This window comes from Seriola dumerili, unplaced genomic scaffold, assembly GCF_002260705.1.
Source record: "Seriola dumerili isolate Sdu_G_001 unplaced genomic scaffold, Sdu_1.0 BDQW01000011.1, whole genome shotgun sequence".
Lineage (NCBI taxonomy): Eukaryota > Metazoa > Chordata > Actinopteri > Carangiformes > Carangidae > Seriola > Seriola dumerili.
Window position 1 is genome coordinate 4,922,724 of NW_019174266.1, and position 17,206 is coordinate 4,939,929.

General features: G+C 37.2%; 2 protein-coding genes across 2 annotated transcripts; both read right to left on the reverse strand.

The window, feature by feature from the left end:
* Window positions 1–1,425: 1,425 nt before the first annotated feature.
* On the reverse strand, window positions 1,426–5,771 carry calml4 (calmodulin like 4). Its single transcript, XM_022747383.1, has 5 exons — window positions 5,692–5,771; window positions 5,543–5,573; window positions 5,121–5,261; window positions 4,378–4,566; window positions 1,426–2,091 (listed from the first exon to the last, which is right to left on the reverse strand). The coding sequence occupies exons 1-5, from the start codon at window positions 5,692–5,694 to the stop codon at window positions 1,994–1,996; spliced, it is 462 nt and encodes a 153-aa protein (XP_022603104.1). The 5' UTR covers window positions 5,695–5,771; the 3' UTR covers window positions 1,426–1,993.
* Window positions 5,772–5,990: 219 nt separating this feature from the next.
* cln6 (CLN6, transmembrane ER protein) lies at window positions 5,991–16,911 on the reverse strand. The gene is made up of 8 exons (XM_022747372.1): window positions 16,705–16,911; window positions 14,119–14,239; window positions 13,807–13,905; window positions 12,784–12,972; window positions 10,391–10,446; window positions 8,778–8,900; window positions 7,575–7,860; window positions 5,991–7,466 (listed from the first exon to the last, which is right to left on the reverse strand). Exons 1-7 carry the CDS (start codon window positions 16,758–16,760, stop codon window positions 7,590–7,592), a joined length of 915 nt encoding a protein of 304 aa, XP_022603093.1. The 5' UTR covers window positions 16,761–16,911; the 3' UTR covers window positions 5,991–7,466; window positions 7,575–7,589.
* Between the last annotated feature and the right edge of the window lie 295 nt (window positions 16,912–17,206).

Consider the following 17,206-nt stretch of genomic DNA (forward strand, 5'->3'; position numbering starts at 1 on the left):
CAGGGAAAATTGTGGCAGGTGTATTTCAAATTCAAATCAAAATTCAAATTTTTTCCAAAAACAGGTCCTCATGGTCAGACAGATTTGATTTGAGTAACATTAACTTTTTATCTGTTATCCAGCAGCAGGTTGTGTCTTAAAAAAACATTTTCATGGTTCTGTCTGCTCAGAAAGATAAGATACAAATCAGCAAAGAGGAATAGTGGAGATGAGTCTGTGGAAATGTTGGATTTAAACATTGGTTTTGCCCTGGGCAAACATTTCCTCTTTCAAGGCAAAAAGCAGACATCAGTAACACCATGTTAATACTTTTGAAGCCTGCTGCTGGATAATGGGTACAAGATAACATTACGGTTTTTCCCTTAATGTTTGAGTAGGGGTTAAGCTACATGATGCCATGATAACTCTGCACCATATAAGAGAGGCTGAGGCTAAAATGTCAAGCAGAAGTCTGCATCCTCATCATATAGATCCATGTAGAAGACAATATCCTTCACTTTTACAAAATAACAGGTTTCATGAGTGAGGGACAGATGAGTTTAGCAGATGTATCTCAGGTAAACCTCTCCATAAAGAGCAAAACAAAATCACTAACCTTTGACATAGTGGCATATGGGCTATTTAATGTAACTTGTAACCCACAAAATGTTGTAGTTAATGTTATTCTACCCATTCAGTTGTGATAGTAAAGGGAGTTAGTCAAGCACACGAATGTTTACCTTGGAGCAGACACTTCAGCACACTGAAGTGGAACGGAGACATTCTTAATGTTCATTACAGCTGTGCTTTTCCTGCTAGGACTAAATATCTCTTGTGTGTTCTTGTTTTTGAGTTTGTTTTGTTTTTGTTTTTCACTCGTCCTGCATACACACCCGTTTTATTTAGAGATAATTTAGAAGGCTTCAAAGCGGGACGCACCTGCTGTGCCAAGGTATAATTGCTAAACTGATTGGACAATCGAGGGTATAACAAAGGGTCAGTTATGTTTTGAGGTATTTTGATGTATTCACATTTCATTTACGAACATATTCCCACAGTGAAACACAGCTGATGTCTGACTGCATGGATTGTAGAAGCCTTTCACTGCAACTAAGAGCATATTTTTTCTTTTACTCAGTTTAGTTTGGTGAAGTTTCTGTTCTTTTTCTGTTTTTAAATATTCATCTTTGTACATTTGGTGGTGATGTTGGTTTCCAAGCACAAAATGAAGACTCTAGCCAAGAGTGGCTAGTATGATGCTTACCTGCCTGTAGTATATATGATATGTACAGTATTTCTCCAACAGAAATGACATAATGTCGCAGTCACAGTAACTATTAAACACATTTTTCAGGGCAGTCAGTTGGCTAACTACAATCTCTTAACAAAATCCCACTGTAAACTTCATTTTAATGACCTGTTACTAAGCCATACAACAATTACGTGTTTTGGAGAAAATGTTATGCATTTATTAATCAGTGATATGTTATATTGCCTATGGATATTTATATACTGTGCTTAACACTACTAAATAAAACTTGTTGAAACGGATAGCTTAAGAAGAGAAGCTAATGTAATACTGATGTGTGGAAAGTTGACATTGCCACATGAACAAAAACTACATCAGAAGTACACATACAAACTATCAGACTGGATGTTCAAACTAATTTGGTTCGGTTGAAGGTCAGGCTTGAGAAAAGGTGAACTAAGGATTCAATGGTTTTGATCCTATCAAAGAATAACACGCTAAACCATATCACAGTGTTGGTTATAGGAGTGCTTCACAATGGGTTCAGTCATAGATGAAACTGATGGAAAGAGTTGGAGGAAACAGATTCCGCTTTTAATAAAATAATCAGTGAATAATCATGAGGAAAAAAACAAAGTGAAGTTTTCAGTCTCAAAAGTCTGCCAGAACAGAACTGGTCTTGTCAACATGTAGATTTAGTTACGTACTGCAGTCAGTATGTAAAGTCAATTCCCATCCATGGCCGTGGTTTTTTTCCTTGAAGAATCAGTAATCAACAGGTGGCAGCGTCACCATCTGGGTGAAGTCCTCATAGTTGATAGTCCCGTTCGACTTCACATTTGCCTCTTTGAAGAGCTCATCCACTAGACAAACAACACAGAAATTGGCTTCATAAGTGAACTTGACGAGGGAGTGCTGCCTGAAAATTGTCTCTTCCAGTTATTCAGAAGTAAACACCAGTAAAACACAGTTTGGCGTTAGATAGTCTCCTCTGGTCTGAAGCTGCTGAGCCAGACTGAGTGTGTTTGTTTTGCTTGGAGTCATCGTTCCATAAAATATGCACAATGAAAAGCAAATGTTAAATCAGTCATCTTATTATTGGGAATTTCTGCTCTATTAAAAAGCTCATCAGTGTTTCTAATCTGGTGAATTCAATTATTTGTTAATAAGAGCAACTTGTTTCTTAAAACCACCAGAGAGCCAAATCTCAGCATATTTACCTGTATTTAAGTGTAGTTTTGAGGTACTCACACTTTAGTTGGGTGCTTTGATTTTATGCTTTCAAAAGGGAAATATTATACTTTTTATTGCACTACGTTTATTTGAGAGCTTCAATTAGTGGCTACTTAACATTTTAAATAAAAATATATCAGGTCACTTCATACAGTTTGATGAATTGTTATAAATCAGACTACAAAACAGCATATAAAAAAGTTAACGTTAGTTCTATCTTAACCAGCTACAAAATGTTAATCAATTCATCAAAAACCATAACATCAACTTTCAACAAAAAAAGCTCAAACAGCAACAGAGAGATCATCTGCACCACAGTTTATAGTCAGGAGCTATTGTCTCTTCCTTTAGTGTAGTGGTGTCACTATCTGCTTCAGTAGTTTAGGAATCCAACAACATGATAGATGTCTCCCCACAGGGAAGAAGCCGAGTGTCTTTTAAATATAAACAGTTTTATGCAAAAAGCACTCACCCACTGACAGCAATTTCAATTAAATCTCTGTTGCTTTGAGACCCTTAACTGCATGAATGACTCAATTTGGGCTTAGAAACACTAATGCTATCAAAATCATCACCAGAGATTTAACTGAGCGTCCCTGCAGGAGTCCGTCCATCGAACTCTCATTATTGTCAGCAATGTTAAAATGTCAGAAAAACACAATCAATTAATCCACTGCGTCCTTAAATTTATGTAAATATAAAAAAAAAACAATAACTTGTGAGCTGAAATGCATAAATGAATCGTTAAACATTTGGGGAAACAGATTTATCAGCTCTCTTGCCAAAGGTTAAATGAGAACTGTATTATCTGTACACTAAATATGGATCTACTGCCAGCTAACTTAGCTTAGCATCAAGACTGGAAATGGGGAAACAGCCAGTTGCCGGACAACTAATCCTGACCTCTGGCACACAAATCCCACGCCCACCTGAAAACAGCGACACATCCGTTTTTATACAAATTGAACAAACAATATAACTTTACTTTTGGGCAGAGCCAGACCAGCTGTGTCCTGCTGTTTCCAGTCTTAATGCCAAGATAAGTCATCCGGCTACTGGCTGTAGTTTCATGCTCAGTGTACAAACATGAGGATTGTATAAATTTTCAAGTGTTCTCCCCAAAATGTTGCACTTTTCTCCATAAAACATTTTACTCTACAAATAACAGTGCATGCTTCAGTTTTAGTTTTAGTATGACAAATATTGAGCAAAGTTTTCAAAATATTCAGACCTGTACAACCAAACCACTACAGTTTACTACGACCTGGCAACATTCTGAGGAAGAAATTAAGTCCGTCTCCAGGAAAATTATTCTATTTCTTGACTGGAGCTATTTCATGCAGGCAGGTCATAGGACAGCAAAGAATTGGCCGGGCAAATTGTAATGGATTGAGTGGAAACAGCTTGTAATTCCCAAAAGACACTAAGCCAGACTTGCTGTGGTAAGAGTCACTTGATTGTTTGCATTAAAGGACTCACAGTGCCATGGGAAGATACAGCAGACGTGACTCGTGAAAGGAACAGACTCAACTGCGGTAGAGGACTAAAATACATAGTTTTTTTTTGTCATTTCATGGACACAAAGTCAACACTTGAACCTCATAGTTTCATTTCAAATCCAGTGTGCTATATAACATGGTCAAATAAATTGTACTAACACACACAGACTGCACTGTATCTGTGAACCATATATCCATGTGCTCCCTTTGGATTATGTAGAACAATATATCATAACCTTTTATTGATTGCACTGACCGAAAAAGTAATTTTTATAAGTTTTTCTTTCCGTCAGTGTCAACTTGGCAGCCTCCTCCAGTCTTTTTGCTGATAGGGTCAAAGGTGAAAAAACAGTCCCTACGTTCTGCAGATTTTCCACTTGAGGTTGCTCTACAGTTAGAATCAGCTTTTAACTTTACCTTCTTTGTCTGTGAGTTTCTCTCCTAACATGGTGAGTTTGGCTCGGAGCTCAGATGCCTGGATGTAGCCTCTCTTCTGCTTGTCTGTCATCCTCAAGGCCTGCAAGATTTCTGTCTTGGGGTCTTCCTGTTGTATCTGTCTGTGCATCATTGTCAGGAACATGGAGAAGTCCAGCTCACCTGTCTTTTCTAAACATGAATGTGGCACAAAGGTTAGGTGTGTTTCATGTTGTCAAATGAAAAGAAAAATTACACATTGACAGGCAAGAATTACATAACATTTAACCTGTGCAGTAAAAGTGACTGTAGGGGCCAATTGGGGACAGAAACACTGGAATTGTCAATTAGAAAAGAAAACATGTTTTTGGAAGAGGAACAGCTTCCTTGTTGCTTTTCTTAAGGTTGCTCCCTTTTTTTCCATTTAAGGGTTTTTGTGGAGTTTTTCCGTCTTTATTTTGAGGGTTTAATGATAGAGGGTATCATACTGTATGTTGTACACATTGTAAAGCCCTCTGAGACAAATTTGTGATTTTGAGCCACAGTATATAAATAACAAGCAACAGGTTTCACCAGTATTAAAATTTTAATCTAATAACAGGCTCCTAAATGCCTTGAACCAAGATTTTTACAACAACCTAAATATAATAATCTATAATCAAACCACTTCAACCACTGTCAGTCTTAACATGCTTTTACAACCTTGACTGGCCCACCATTAAGATTTACTGCATGTTGTACTTTACCAATTTTGTGAACTTGCAGATGTCTTTCAATTTCACCAAACGTGGGGCTTGTACCCAGGCACCGCATAACTGTGATCACATCTTTGGCATCAATCTTGCCCTTTTGCTTCTTGTCATACAAAGAGAAGCACTCCTTGAACTCTGCAAGGGAAATAGAAAAAAAATACTGACATTTTCAGTATAGTTTATCCATCATACAATAGCAGGTTAAATACACTGGCATTACTTCACAGGAACTAATAAGACTGAACAAGGTCAGACTTTGATCCTTATGTGTTTCCAAATGTTCTCCATGTATTGGTTATTTAAGAACAACTGTACATATGAATAAGACACATTAGCAAATAGTACATCTCAAACATCGGTAATTAATAGCAATAGATGTAAATCGTGGAAAACGTGGTGCTGTACAATTCTCTTACCATTGATTTGAACTTGTGTGAAGAATTTCGCCTGCAACATTACAGAAGTATGGCGTTACATGGCAGGTAAGTACACAGAAATAGCTTTAACATTAGAAAGTATGTGGAAAAAAAAAAGCTTGTTAATGGAAAGAATTTCTCGCACTTACCATTTTTGCAGTTCCTTTGCTTCCTTCCAGGAAGAAGAGCGTTGTCTGCGTCACCTGACCCTCCACCTCTGTTTAAAGTCCACTACCTGAAAGCCTCTACGTAATTTAATACGTGTTGCTGTGGAAACACGGATACCAGATCCACAGTGCTGCATTGTCCTTTCCCTTTGCACTCCTCCAATAAAACGAAGGGACCAATTATTTGCTACTCATATATATTATATATGGAAAGACAGTTGATTTAAAGCACATTCAGAGTCCAATAATGAGCAAGCAGAATGTCAATTTTAACATTTTAATTAACATAAACAGACCAAACCAGTGAGGAACCAGTAACTAAACCATAACTACACAGTTTTTTCCAAGCAATAAACTGATCTTATGTAAAGGAACAATACTGTACAAAACATTAACAATGGCAATTTTACATTAAGAACAGTAACTCTAAAGGCAAAGACATTCACTCAACATGTAAAAATCAGCAAAGTAACAACTTATCAGTTAAATTCTGCTTTCATAAAAACTGAGTTTTGATTTGCATCTTAAAAATATCTCTTCAGGTAATGTTAAAGCATCTGCACAATAGATTTCATTGTGAACATTAAAAATTGTGTGTTACTTAAACTCAGTAAATGTAGTAAACAACAGTATATTGTATGTTGGCAATAGGGCTATGCTATAAATCAAATGACAACTCTTAAATAGTACCATAACAACAAACGGAAACTAGTAGAAACAGTTCACAGCTCTCATGTCTAAATGAATGACAATATAAATCTTAACAAAACCTGCCAAACTTAGCTTCAGCCCTCGTTCACAAGACAAGAAGTTAGAATACACCCATTGATCAGTGCTACTTCATCCTCTCATGTCAAATGGAGGGCAGACTGGACACTACAGTGACGGGCTGGGGCTAGCTGGTTAACATGCTAACTTCGGGAAAAGAAGTGATATAAAAAGTAAAAAAGAGTTAGCATAGTGGCAAGTAAATAGCTAAAGATGCTATGTAGCAATAACAAAAACTTGCTTAAAGCACCTTTAAATACCTGAGCAAATGTTTTTTTTTTTTCATTAAATTATAGCTTTCAAAGAGTCCTCCATTTCATATTGTTGTTTTTAATTAAAGATAATAACCAACAGATCGCGCTGTTTACATAAAACTGCTTGGTGACTTTGCTATTTTAAAATTCTCTTCTATCTTGGTTTTTTATTTCTTGGCTTTGTATTGATACAGAGGCTGCTGTATCTTTTTTGCAGAACATGTTTTTTTCATATAAATTGCTTTTTTTTACTATTTTCAAGCTGTTTAGTTTATTTATCTCACTTGACAAGTGCTACATAACATAAATTAATATCTATATATATATATATATATATACATATATATATGTGTGTATTTTTAAGTTAATCAGTCAAGATTGATTGCCATCTTGTTCTTCTTTTCTTTCTTGGAGGCCAGGGAGGAGAAGAGTCAGCTAATTGAACAACCTGACATTTTTTCTTCTGATTTGTGATCAACCTCAAAGGAGTCAGTAGTTGACTGGACTGGATTCACTGATGAGGGTAAGCAAAGTAAGAATTTATAAGAATATACCATACACACTGTATATTCACCTTGAGTTGATCTAGATAGAGAAAATAGAAATAGAAGAGATTCCCTTATGAATATATGGCTGATGCCGGCAGAACCTTGTGTTTGAAGCGAGGCTGGTGCACATCAACAATGTGCACCAATTGTTGTTGTCCAAGTGCAACCACTGTAGCTGGAAATTTGGCTGAAAGAAACAATAGTGATACATCAGTCAGGTCATACAAACATAAGTGGCATTTGATGTGAAGGCATTGAGAGTTGTTTTTTTCTTCAAACACAAAGCAACACAGACCTGGACAGGTGTAAGTCAGTTGTCATTCTTGATATGTAGGGTGTAGTAGGACCAGGGTTCTGGCACATAAATGAGTCCGGGGTACTTGTTGCGTAGCACAGGGTCGTTCCACAGATAGCCTACCCACAGTGCTACCAGGAGCACAGTCACACTGAAACTACAGAACAGGAACAGGCCATTGCTGTCTGGGCTGAGGCCTTTACACTGTTGATATATCACCATGGCAACCATGGCAAGGAAGGTGAGGAGGAAAAGTTCAGTGATTTGTCCTTCAGTGACCAAGTACCTTGAGGAAAGAAATATCAGGAGATGTCAGAGGAACTCAGAGGGAAACAAAAACTTTCAATTATATAATAGTAATCTGTTTTACAATGAAAACATTCACTCACTGCTTTTCCAAAAAAAGATGGAAATGCCAGTCATCTGATTCTTCTCTCTTTTTGTTAAGTATAAAATACAATTTCCACAAACAGTAAAACTGTCCCGATAAACATGGTGACTTAAATTGGTTTTGTGAAACTTTAATTTTTGTCATTATGTTAGACCAATGTGACCCAAGGTGTTTTTATAACGATGCACACATAATATTACTACGCTATGTTTACTGTCAAACAACAGACAAAAGAAGGAAAGGCTCTGTCTATAAAACACCTCATTCCTCTTTACCTACCAGAGAGCCAAACTTGCATTTAAAAAAAACACAACAAACTGAATGTTTGCTGGCTTTTCATTCAGATTTGAATGTTACAGTTGACTAAAAACTGTTAATGGTTTGGCACTAATTTTAAAGTATCCATTATAATCGCTTCAATCTGTAGTGCAAGAGAAATCTTTTCAGTGTTTTAGCATGCATTTAATAATTCATACCAAAGATTCACTCTTTTCTTTAACTCACTGAGTTTTGTTACTGTTGTTGTGCACATCAACCTCCTGCTGCTGCTTATAAAACTAAGCAGAAATCATCACAGAGACTACAAAACACATCTTCTATAATGGGCAGGGAAGGTATCTCTGAACTGTGAATTTACTAAAAGCCATCATCAGATTTCACTGTCCTGTTAGTTTCAAATCATTCAGGTTACACCAAAGCTTGATGCATTTGTCTACAAACTTATTTTTTTTAACTTTAACAAAAATACTTATGTTATGTATTCATGGGGAAAATGCACAGAACCTTTTCAAAGACGTGAAAAGGTGACTGACCAGTAGTATAGAGCGCTGGGTCCCAGCAACAGCCAACCAGAAACAGGCATCTTTTTCTGTTCTTCCACCTCGGTGAAGCAGCCGGTGAAGTAGATGAACAGAATGATGAAGAAAGGAATATACCTAAAATAAAAGAAGAGGCGGACTCATAAAATGTACTGTGGACGGTGGACACCGTGAGATTCAATAATTATTTAGTAAAAGGCAGATGCAAAACTTATTTAAGAGGTACAGTATGTGTTTATCTGCATAATTCTTCACAAGTTGTTTGGTTAAACAAAATAAAAGTCTCATCTCCTCTCAGCTCAAGGCCAGCTGCAACAGAATCTGTAAAACCCAGCAGGGCAACAGCAGAGCCAAATATATTTAACAAAGCCTCCGGGCCAAATGAGTAAATGAGAAACTGGTCTAATTAATAAATACATTTACAAATGATTAACTATACTGGCAGGTTTCAATTCAAATCACAGATAAGGACACAAACACAAACAGAATTTCACTCAACAGAAAACCACTGTTCTAAATTAGTGTATCACACTTAAGGTTACCATAGGAACCGTGCTTATGCCAAACTCTTTTCTCTTTAAAAATCAAATGACAATGGTTTTTAATAAGTGAACGTGTTAAACGAACAATAATACTCTCTGTAGTAGCACGAAGCATGAAGAGCACAGGAACACAGAAACTACAGAACTCCTCTCTCTCTCTCTCTTCTTACACCGGTGCTGAAAATACTGCAACACTTAGAGATGAGTTCATTTTCAATCCAGGGACTGAAATTGACTCAAACTTAGTCTCCGCTAGGCTGAGATTGGATGCATGGAGTTCTGCTGCTTTTACACCAGTATCCTTTAGAACCAGACGATCTTTGGCTCATATTAACTTCACACTAAGGAACAACAAATGGCAGTTACACAAATGACAATGATATGTTTGTTTATCTTCGATTTCTAAGAGCACCCCTTTGTGAGGGGGTGAAATAAAAACCACTGTATAGTACTGTATCTAGATTTTTTTGTCACCTCAGTGTGTTATTTCCAGAGGTGCAATATTCAGAACGCACCGACATGAGGATCACCACATACACACAGCAGTATCATCAAGTGCAAACTGAAATTCTGTCATCGCCAGAGTGAAAACATAATGCTAGGGTCGACTGAGCCAATTTATTGCCATAAAACTCAAGGCCTATGCAAATTAAAAGCAAGCAAGGGAGAGGTACACCTCTTCCTTTTACTGCTTGTAATAAAATTTAATTTCCATTTCACCTTTTTTTCCAGATTTTTTTTTTTCTTCAAAACAAACTTAACTGTCAGAAAAAGTTTCTCTGCCCCTCCTTTCCTGCACATTGTAGGATTCATTTTACCGGTTACCACTCATCAGTCTTCTCATTGTAAAATCTGTTTTGTATTGAAAGATATATAATAGCCCCAGATTCCAGCGCACTGATAATGGCTGCAGTATTAATGGTCTCCACGGTTTTATCTGAATCTACACTTCACACACTCTTTAATTGGTTTCTTCCCTTTGTGTGATCTCAAAAGACACAACATCAACTACAGCAATATTAATCATTCAGACTCAAACAAAGAGCTGAAGTCACAAACACGTACCACATCAAGTGTCCCAGCTGCTCATCATAATAATACAGCAGCTCAAAGGAGTCGATCTGTGAAGAAAGGACAAAAAGTTGTATTATTACAATAAACTTAACATTAACAGGTATGTTTAATGGCACAGTGTTCTACTCTGCATCAGTGGGCGAGCGCTGTGGCTCTCTCTGTCTTATGCAACAGTGCCACCTACTGTTCGAAAACCATTCACACTTGATAATGCCAACTGGGTGGGAATCACATCTACAGGTGGCAAATTAGAGGGAAAAATCTAAATGAGTGGAGAAACATAACAAACGCAGATGTGTCCATACACCCAGGTAGAATGTACAGAATGATTCTTGAAGTTACTGGCTTTTTCCTCTATTTTGACATGTAAGTCACATTTAAGCACTTGCCTAATCCTCTTGACTTTGTGCACATTCTCCTCTTCAATATCTTCTCCTTCTCAAAAAAACTGTCTAAAATGTTTTTATCTACAGTATTCAATCAAAGGGAAAAGCTAACTGTGTGATAATATAAAACATTAAATAATACAACAATACTTTAACTTGTCATTCATAAATCATCATCTAAGTTGAAGGCTAATCCATTAATTTCAACATTTTATATTAAAATCAATGCTCTTCAGGAGCTCTTCATGCAATTTCATAGTGCAGCATTTCAACTCTACCAAGAGCTTCTGCAAATAATTATTGCTTTTCCACATTTGTCAGTGCTGGTGAAATCAGACAGTATGAATGCACACACTGCAGACATGCAGACTTATTTAAGTTCTAAAGCTTCAGAAACAAAAAGGGTGGGGTCTATAATTTTGCTCTTAAAAAAAAACAAGCAAATATCTGAATAATTGAACAGTTGGTTTGAATTGACAACTTTAATTCATCATCAAACAGCGACATCTGCACTAGAAATGCTATGTAATCACTTCTCAGAATTTTGATTTGAGACTAATCTCAAAATTCTCTCAAGTGGCAGCCCTGGAGCTGACCGTGAAACCTAATTTATTTCTTATTGATCTTATTTAGCGTTTACCTTTAACTTAATTTTAACTTACAGTTCAGTTTGATGTATTCAAAACAAAGAGTTTGGATCATACATCTAGGTATCACTAAGCTTCACACAATAATAAATGTATTACCCCTATAAAGGGGCATGATAGATGCTTACTATTCCTTGACCCGACAAACCAGAACTAACAGACATGTACGCTATAAGTCAACCAATGACATATAAAGTGATGACCACAGAATGAAGGGACATATAATAATGACCCTACATACCTGTTGTGATGGTGCCTATGGGTTTACAGTATATATATATATATATATATTGGAAACCAGAAATTTCAAATCCTCTTCTGGTATTAATAGAAATCCAGCTGATACACAGCATGATACCTGCTGGAGGAACCTGATTTCTTGGTCTGGTACAGTATCGTCATAACTCAGTTTCTAACAGGGGTTTTGTGTAGTTGCATAATAAGGACACTGCACAAAGATAAGCAGCAGCTGTGTGGTGGGATGAAGAGATAATTTCAGGTAACTGTGCATCTTTGTATCAAAAACAATGAAATACAAACTCTAACAAAAACTAACCTGTTAGTGAAATAAATCTAAATAATTAAGTTTTTCACAGCAGGATAAACCGAGTTTTAACACACTTAAAATACAACAATCTTGGTCCAAAGCTATGGAAGGGAGTGAGGGAGAAATCAGATTTTTTTAACAACTAAATGTAAATGCTTATTTTAGAGTAATCGGGTAATAGTGTAATTGTGTTTTTCTCACTAAAGGCTTTGCTTTTGCTCATGTACACAGAGTCACTAATGGTTTCTCCACTGGTCAGGAAGCAGTAGAAACAAGACAACAAGACATTAACCTCCAGAGCTTGGGGCCAAATCAAGCCAAATCATTAGCTAACCTATATACTTGTAATAGTCCTGCTTTTATCCTGCCCCTGCTTTGCCATACGTCAGCCTATAATAGCTCATTGACAAACACATCTCTGTCAAAAGATGTGATAACAATGGATTAGCAGAGAGAAAAATAGGCTTCACTCCCACACAGCAGGATAAATTCTGCTGGATCAAACTAGACAGACATGTTTTGTGTGATGTGTCGTCAGTTTGTGTCACACGCTAACAAGGAAAGTTCACTTTTTTTAAAGTCACTGAACTGTCTTTGGAGTCATGACAAGCAACACAAAGACGTTTTTGTTGTTTGACATTTGAGGTAATAAATGTCTGTAGAATTTGTATAGGTGCCAGTACTTCTATCACTACTGACACCTGACATGAGAAAACATTGACAATTTTCTCAATGCATTCCAGTACTCCCAGTGTGCCCATCATGGAGTAAAATTTGCCCCACTCAAACAAAATGGAGTCTTACCAGTGAAGCAGGTTTCAGGTCTTTGATGATGGGGTTCTCTCTGACTGACAGGTGGAGCTGGTAGCCACTCAGGATGAGCCGGTGGTTGATGGAGTCTCCCACCAGGTGGATGCTGGCTCCCATGACAAAAGTGATGATGCTGAGGTAGACCGTTGAGCGAGGCAGGGCACTGGGACTGCGCTCGATCAGCTGAATGGAGCAGCAAACACATATTCTATATACAGTATATGATAGCAACTGTGTCTTAAAAAAATAATCCATTGATACTTTTTAATGATTTTGGTTACATCTTTAACTGCAGCAATGATCTTGTGCTCGAATTCCTAGAAGTCAAGGGGGTTTCAATGTGATGTGATGATAATGTGACGTCTTTTTCCTTGATTTGTTTTGTTGGAAGTCTGATTTTCTATAGGTAGCATTACTGTCACTTTCTGCTAAACAACGGTGGCTTTAACTGCTAAAGCTAGCTGCCTATTTCTGCCTTTATTCCAAACACAGCCCTGCTATAAATCTACAATCCATCACAATCCTCTTCTTTTTTTTTCCAAACGTTTCTTTTTTGGTCATTTTATGCCCTTCTTTTATAGAACCAGTAAAGTCAGACAGGAAATTCAGGGAGAGTGTAGGAGAATAAAGTGCAGAAAATGGTCCAGCCGGCTGAGAGTCAAACCGGGGACTCACTTCTCAGGGCATATGAGCCAATGTGGTATGTGCCCTAAACATTCAGCTATCAGCTAACTTGCTTTACTTCAGATGTTTCGTCCTGATTTCTACCCACTTCTCTATGTTATGCAGTTCTTGTCAGTGCTGTGATGAGTTGGACTACAGCGATCAAACCTCAGGTCTTTGTGGTTGTGAGCAACCTAACCAATCATAAACCAAAACCAAAATAAAATAAAATTGCATGATTACATAAGGCCACTGTTGGGATGTACTGAATGGACTAGTAGCTTTATTATCTTCCTGAATATTCCTTGCATCTCTTTTGTAATCACCAAAGTATTTTGTTTTCTTAAGACTTACCTTGAGCATTAGGAAAGGTGTTATGACATTGTAGGCCATGTGGAAATAGTCTCCAGCACTGGGCTTGTTCAGGGGAAACCATTCCAGAGGAAGGATGATCTAATGCATATGATACCAAGAAAATGGTATTAATTCCAATCTAATTAGCATTAGTGATGCCTACCAGCTACACACCCTGTGTCCACTTAGCTAAACTATTGATGCTCATTGTTCCACGTAATGGGGTGTAATCATCCATTTCACCTTTTTCTTTGCGCTATTTAAAACTGCATGAGGTACAGATCAAGTGAAATGTGCACTAAAGATCCTTACCATGACAATAGGCCTTCCGAAGTCCAGTACCCAGTTCTGCAGAGTCAGACAGAACCACAGGTCAAAGTGGAACCACTGTCTTTTCTTCTGTAGTACATTTTCCTTCAAACCACTGGGAGAGCTGTCAACACACATTTACAGTGGCTGTAAGTCATTGGAATGAAGCTACCCTTACAAGGCACAGAGATGGAGCATTTAACAGACATGTTAGGAATACTGTAGTAAAGCAAGGTTTACTATGATGTTTACTATAGCAGTAAAGTCAGGCTAAAGCACACGGTTGCTCTTAATGCTTTTTATTTGTCTACTTTAAGGGTACTAAGCCATGGCCTTCACATAGAATGTAGCAAAGGCCTTGGCTTAGCAATAGTTATGTGTTTACAAAGATGGCATGTATATATAAGGAAAATGAAATGTGTGTGTATATACAGTAAATATATATATATGAAGGGTTTTTTCCCACTATATTGTGCAAGTTTCCCCTTTCCATCTTTTACATATTTACCAAATTATAGTACGTGTGTGTGTGTAAGTGTGTGTGTGTGTGTGTGTATATATATATGTATATATGGTAAAGAAATATAGTAAAACCCTAAATATATACTGTGTATATATATAAACCCTTCATACACTTTTAAGTTAATGGTTAAATCACTGTGTATTAGCCATTATAATAACGGTGTAAAATTGTGTCTGCACTCTGCTAAATCACTGTCAAATAATGATTGCACCAGCAGCTGTGGATTTGCTTCTGTCCTATTCAAGTTATTGTCCCTTGTGTGCAGCTGAGCAATTTCTTCTTGCCCGCTGAACAGTCACTATGAGGATGACTGTGGATGAATACACTGAGGGTACTTCAGCCCTGCCTGCCAGGTCATGCACACGGAACATAGGCTGTTTGTCAACACTAGAAGAACATATATGGACTACTAATAGAGCTGTCAAACTCCTCCAACCTCCTGCCCAAAACCCTTTCTTATCATTCAAATATCCAGACAGCATTATTTAAGGCCTCACAGATTTTTTTGCAAAACTCAAGTGCAAGAACTATAAGAGCAGGACTGTTGTGCCATCAGCAGCTGGTTCCAGCTAAACTTTCTGTTGCTATTGCGACTGCCACTGACAGAACTCCACAGCAGTTACAGTTTAAGTGACACTGGCTGTGTCCAAAATCATTCCCCATTTGTGCATTTCATTTCACCTTTGCCATTTTATTTGAGAGCCCGAGCTCTGAGCATGTAAATGTATCCATTATATAATTCCCAAACAAATTCCACAATGGTAGGAAAAAATAATGTCTCGCATGTACATGTACTTTTCTGCTTTCCCACAATGCAATGTGCCACATTTTATAGATGAGAAAATTATCATTATTATCATTGAGTGGCTGTACACCTGTCAGTGATGACACAAAATGATGATTAGTCTGTGTTCGAAATCTCAATTCACAGCTCACTACTGAATAAACAATTTAGTGTCTAGTTACTGTACATCCACCATTTTGTCAGATCCATGTGTTTTAATAAAGACACAAAAAATAAAGACCGCAAAGACCTTATAAGATGTAATTAATGTATTTTTGTAGTGGATAATAATTTGCTCACTGCTGCTTTACGGACTAATTATAAGCCATAAATAAAAACATATTTTGTGTTGCCAGGTTGTTGAAAATCCTCCTCCTGCTTGACACTTTGCTTGCACTTAAATTTGTTAGAGAGACCCTTCCAACCCAACAAATCTGCAGTTATAAATGTCATTTTTTAATAAGTCATCTTACATGCAGTTATAAATCTTAGCAAGCTATTAGAGGGTAATGGGTTTGTACAATTTGCAAAAGTTAGCACTTATAAATGTTATTAAATCATCAATAAAGGCTTCTACAATAATCCACCAAGTCTGTAGTTATATTATTAAAATGTTAATGAATAGACTTTTTATAATCTCCAGTTTTATGCTTTAATTTCAGAGTACACTGCGATATTAAACTACATATATTGACAGCAAATGGAAAAATGTACTAAAAGTTTTGACCACCGTGTATATTATAAAAAACTAGGGGCTAACTTTGGGCTGTTGGTTGAACAAATTAAGCATTTTTTTTATTTACATTATGAATTAATATGCCTTCACTGACGCTCCCTGTCATCCAATACTGTTTAGTTCAGTCGTGTGATAACATGAGCCAAGTTGGTAGCAGCTAAGGAAGCCTGAAGACAAGAGGAAGGTAACACGGACCTCCACAAGCATCTCATCTATTTATATCTGTCACATGCTACCGCTGGAGTGTTTTGGCAGTCAGACCGTTTACAAACCAGAGACACCTACAAGACTTGATAACAAATACAATGACGTGGGTGTAGAAGTTGAGACTCCAACCAAGTACTTTGTCTAAAGCCTCGCCGCCTGTAGTATTCGTTTCTGAAACATAACGTAGTCGTGGCGAAGCTAAAAGATGTTGCAGAACATTTTTTTTTCACATGCAGCTCTTTCTGTAGTCTCTGAACCGACTCTGTTTTCCTCCATTGACAACAAACCATTACCTTTAAAAGGTATCAATAACGTCAGTCTAGTGTTAAACGCACAAACCTAATTTGTTGTGTCCTGTGTGAAGCGTTGCCTCGACGTTTCCGTACAGAATGCATTTTTCGGCTCCGTGTTAGCTAACGTTCGTCTAGCTAACGTTCGTCTAGCTAACGGTACTCCCTGACCGTCCCGAGGTCTAAACGATGGAAAGTTAACGGGATTCAACTAGCTACAGCGGTTAAACATCTTTCTGTCATAACTCATTTTCACTTCCTACTTGCCGCCATGTTCCCGCCCGTTCGCCTAATCCACCAATCAAACTTCGGCAGAGGAGTTACAAGTGTTTCGGGGTTACCTTAACCCCGAGTTCTGATTTGTAGGCACAAAAAATATTATTAGAACTTTTCCTTACCATTAAGTTATGTAAAGCGGAGGATTGTGTTGAAATCATTATTGAGTTTTTCCACATCTTAATAATAATCAGGTAATGGACTGATATATTTTAAAAGCATATTTTAAGGGATTAATTCAATTAGTGTTTACAGTTGTACTCAAATGTCTGGGC

Excerpts from the sequence above, each read along its gene's own strand:
- cln6 (XM_022747372.1), bottom strand. The coding sequence starts at position 16,760 with ATGCATTCTGTACGGAAACGTCGAGGCAACGCTTCACACAGGACACAA. Across the intron at positions 14,240-16,704 it reads CACAGGACACAACAAATTAG|CTCTCCCAGTGGTTTGAAGG; the intron begins GTTTGTGCGTTT and ends GTGTGTTGACAG. Across the intron at positions 10,447-12,783 it reads ACCTGAAACCTGCTTCACTG|ATCGACTCCTTTGAGCTGCT; the intron begins GTAAGACTCCAT and ends CTTTCTTCACAG.
- calml4 (XM_022747383.1), bottom strand. Across the intron at positions 5,262-5,542 it reads CACACAAGTTCAAATCAATG|AGTTCAAGGAGTGCTTCTCT; the intron begins GTAAGAGAATTG and ends TTTCCCTTGCAG. Across the intron at positions 4,567-5,120 it reads TCTGCAAGTTCACAAAATTG|AAAAGACAGGTGAGCTGGAC; the intron begins GTAAAGTACAAC and ends ATTCATGTTTAG.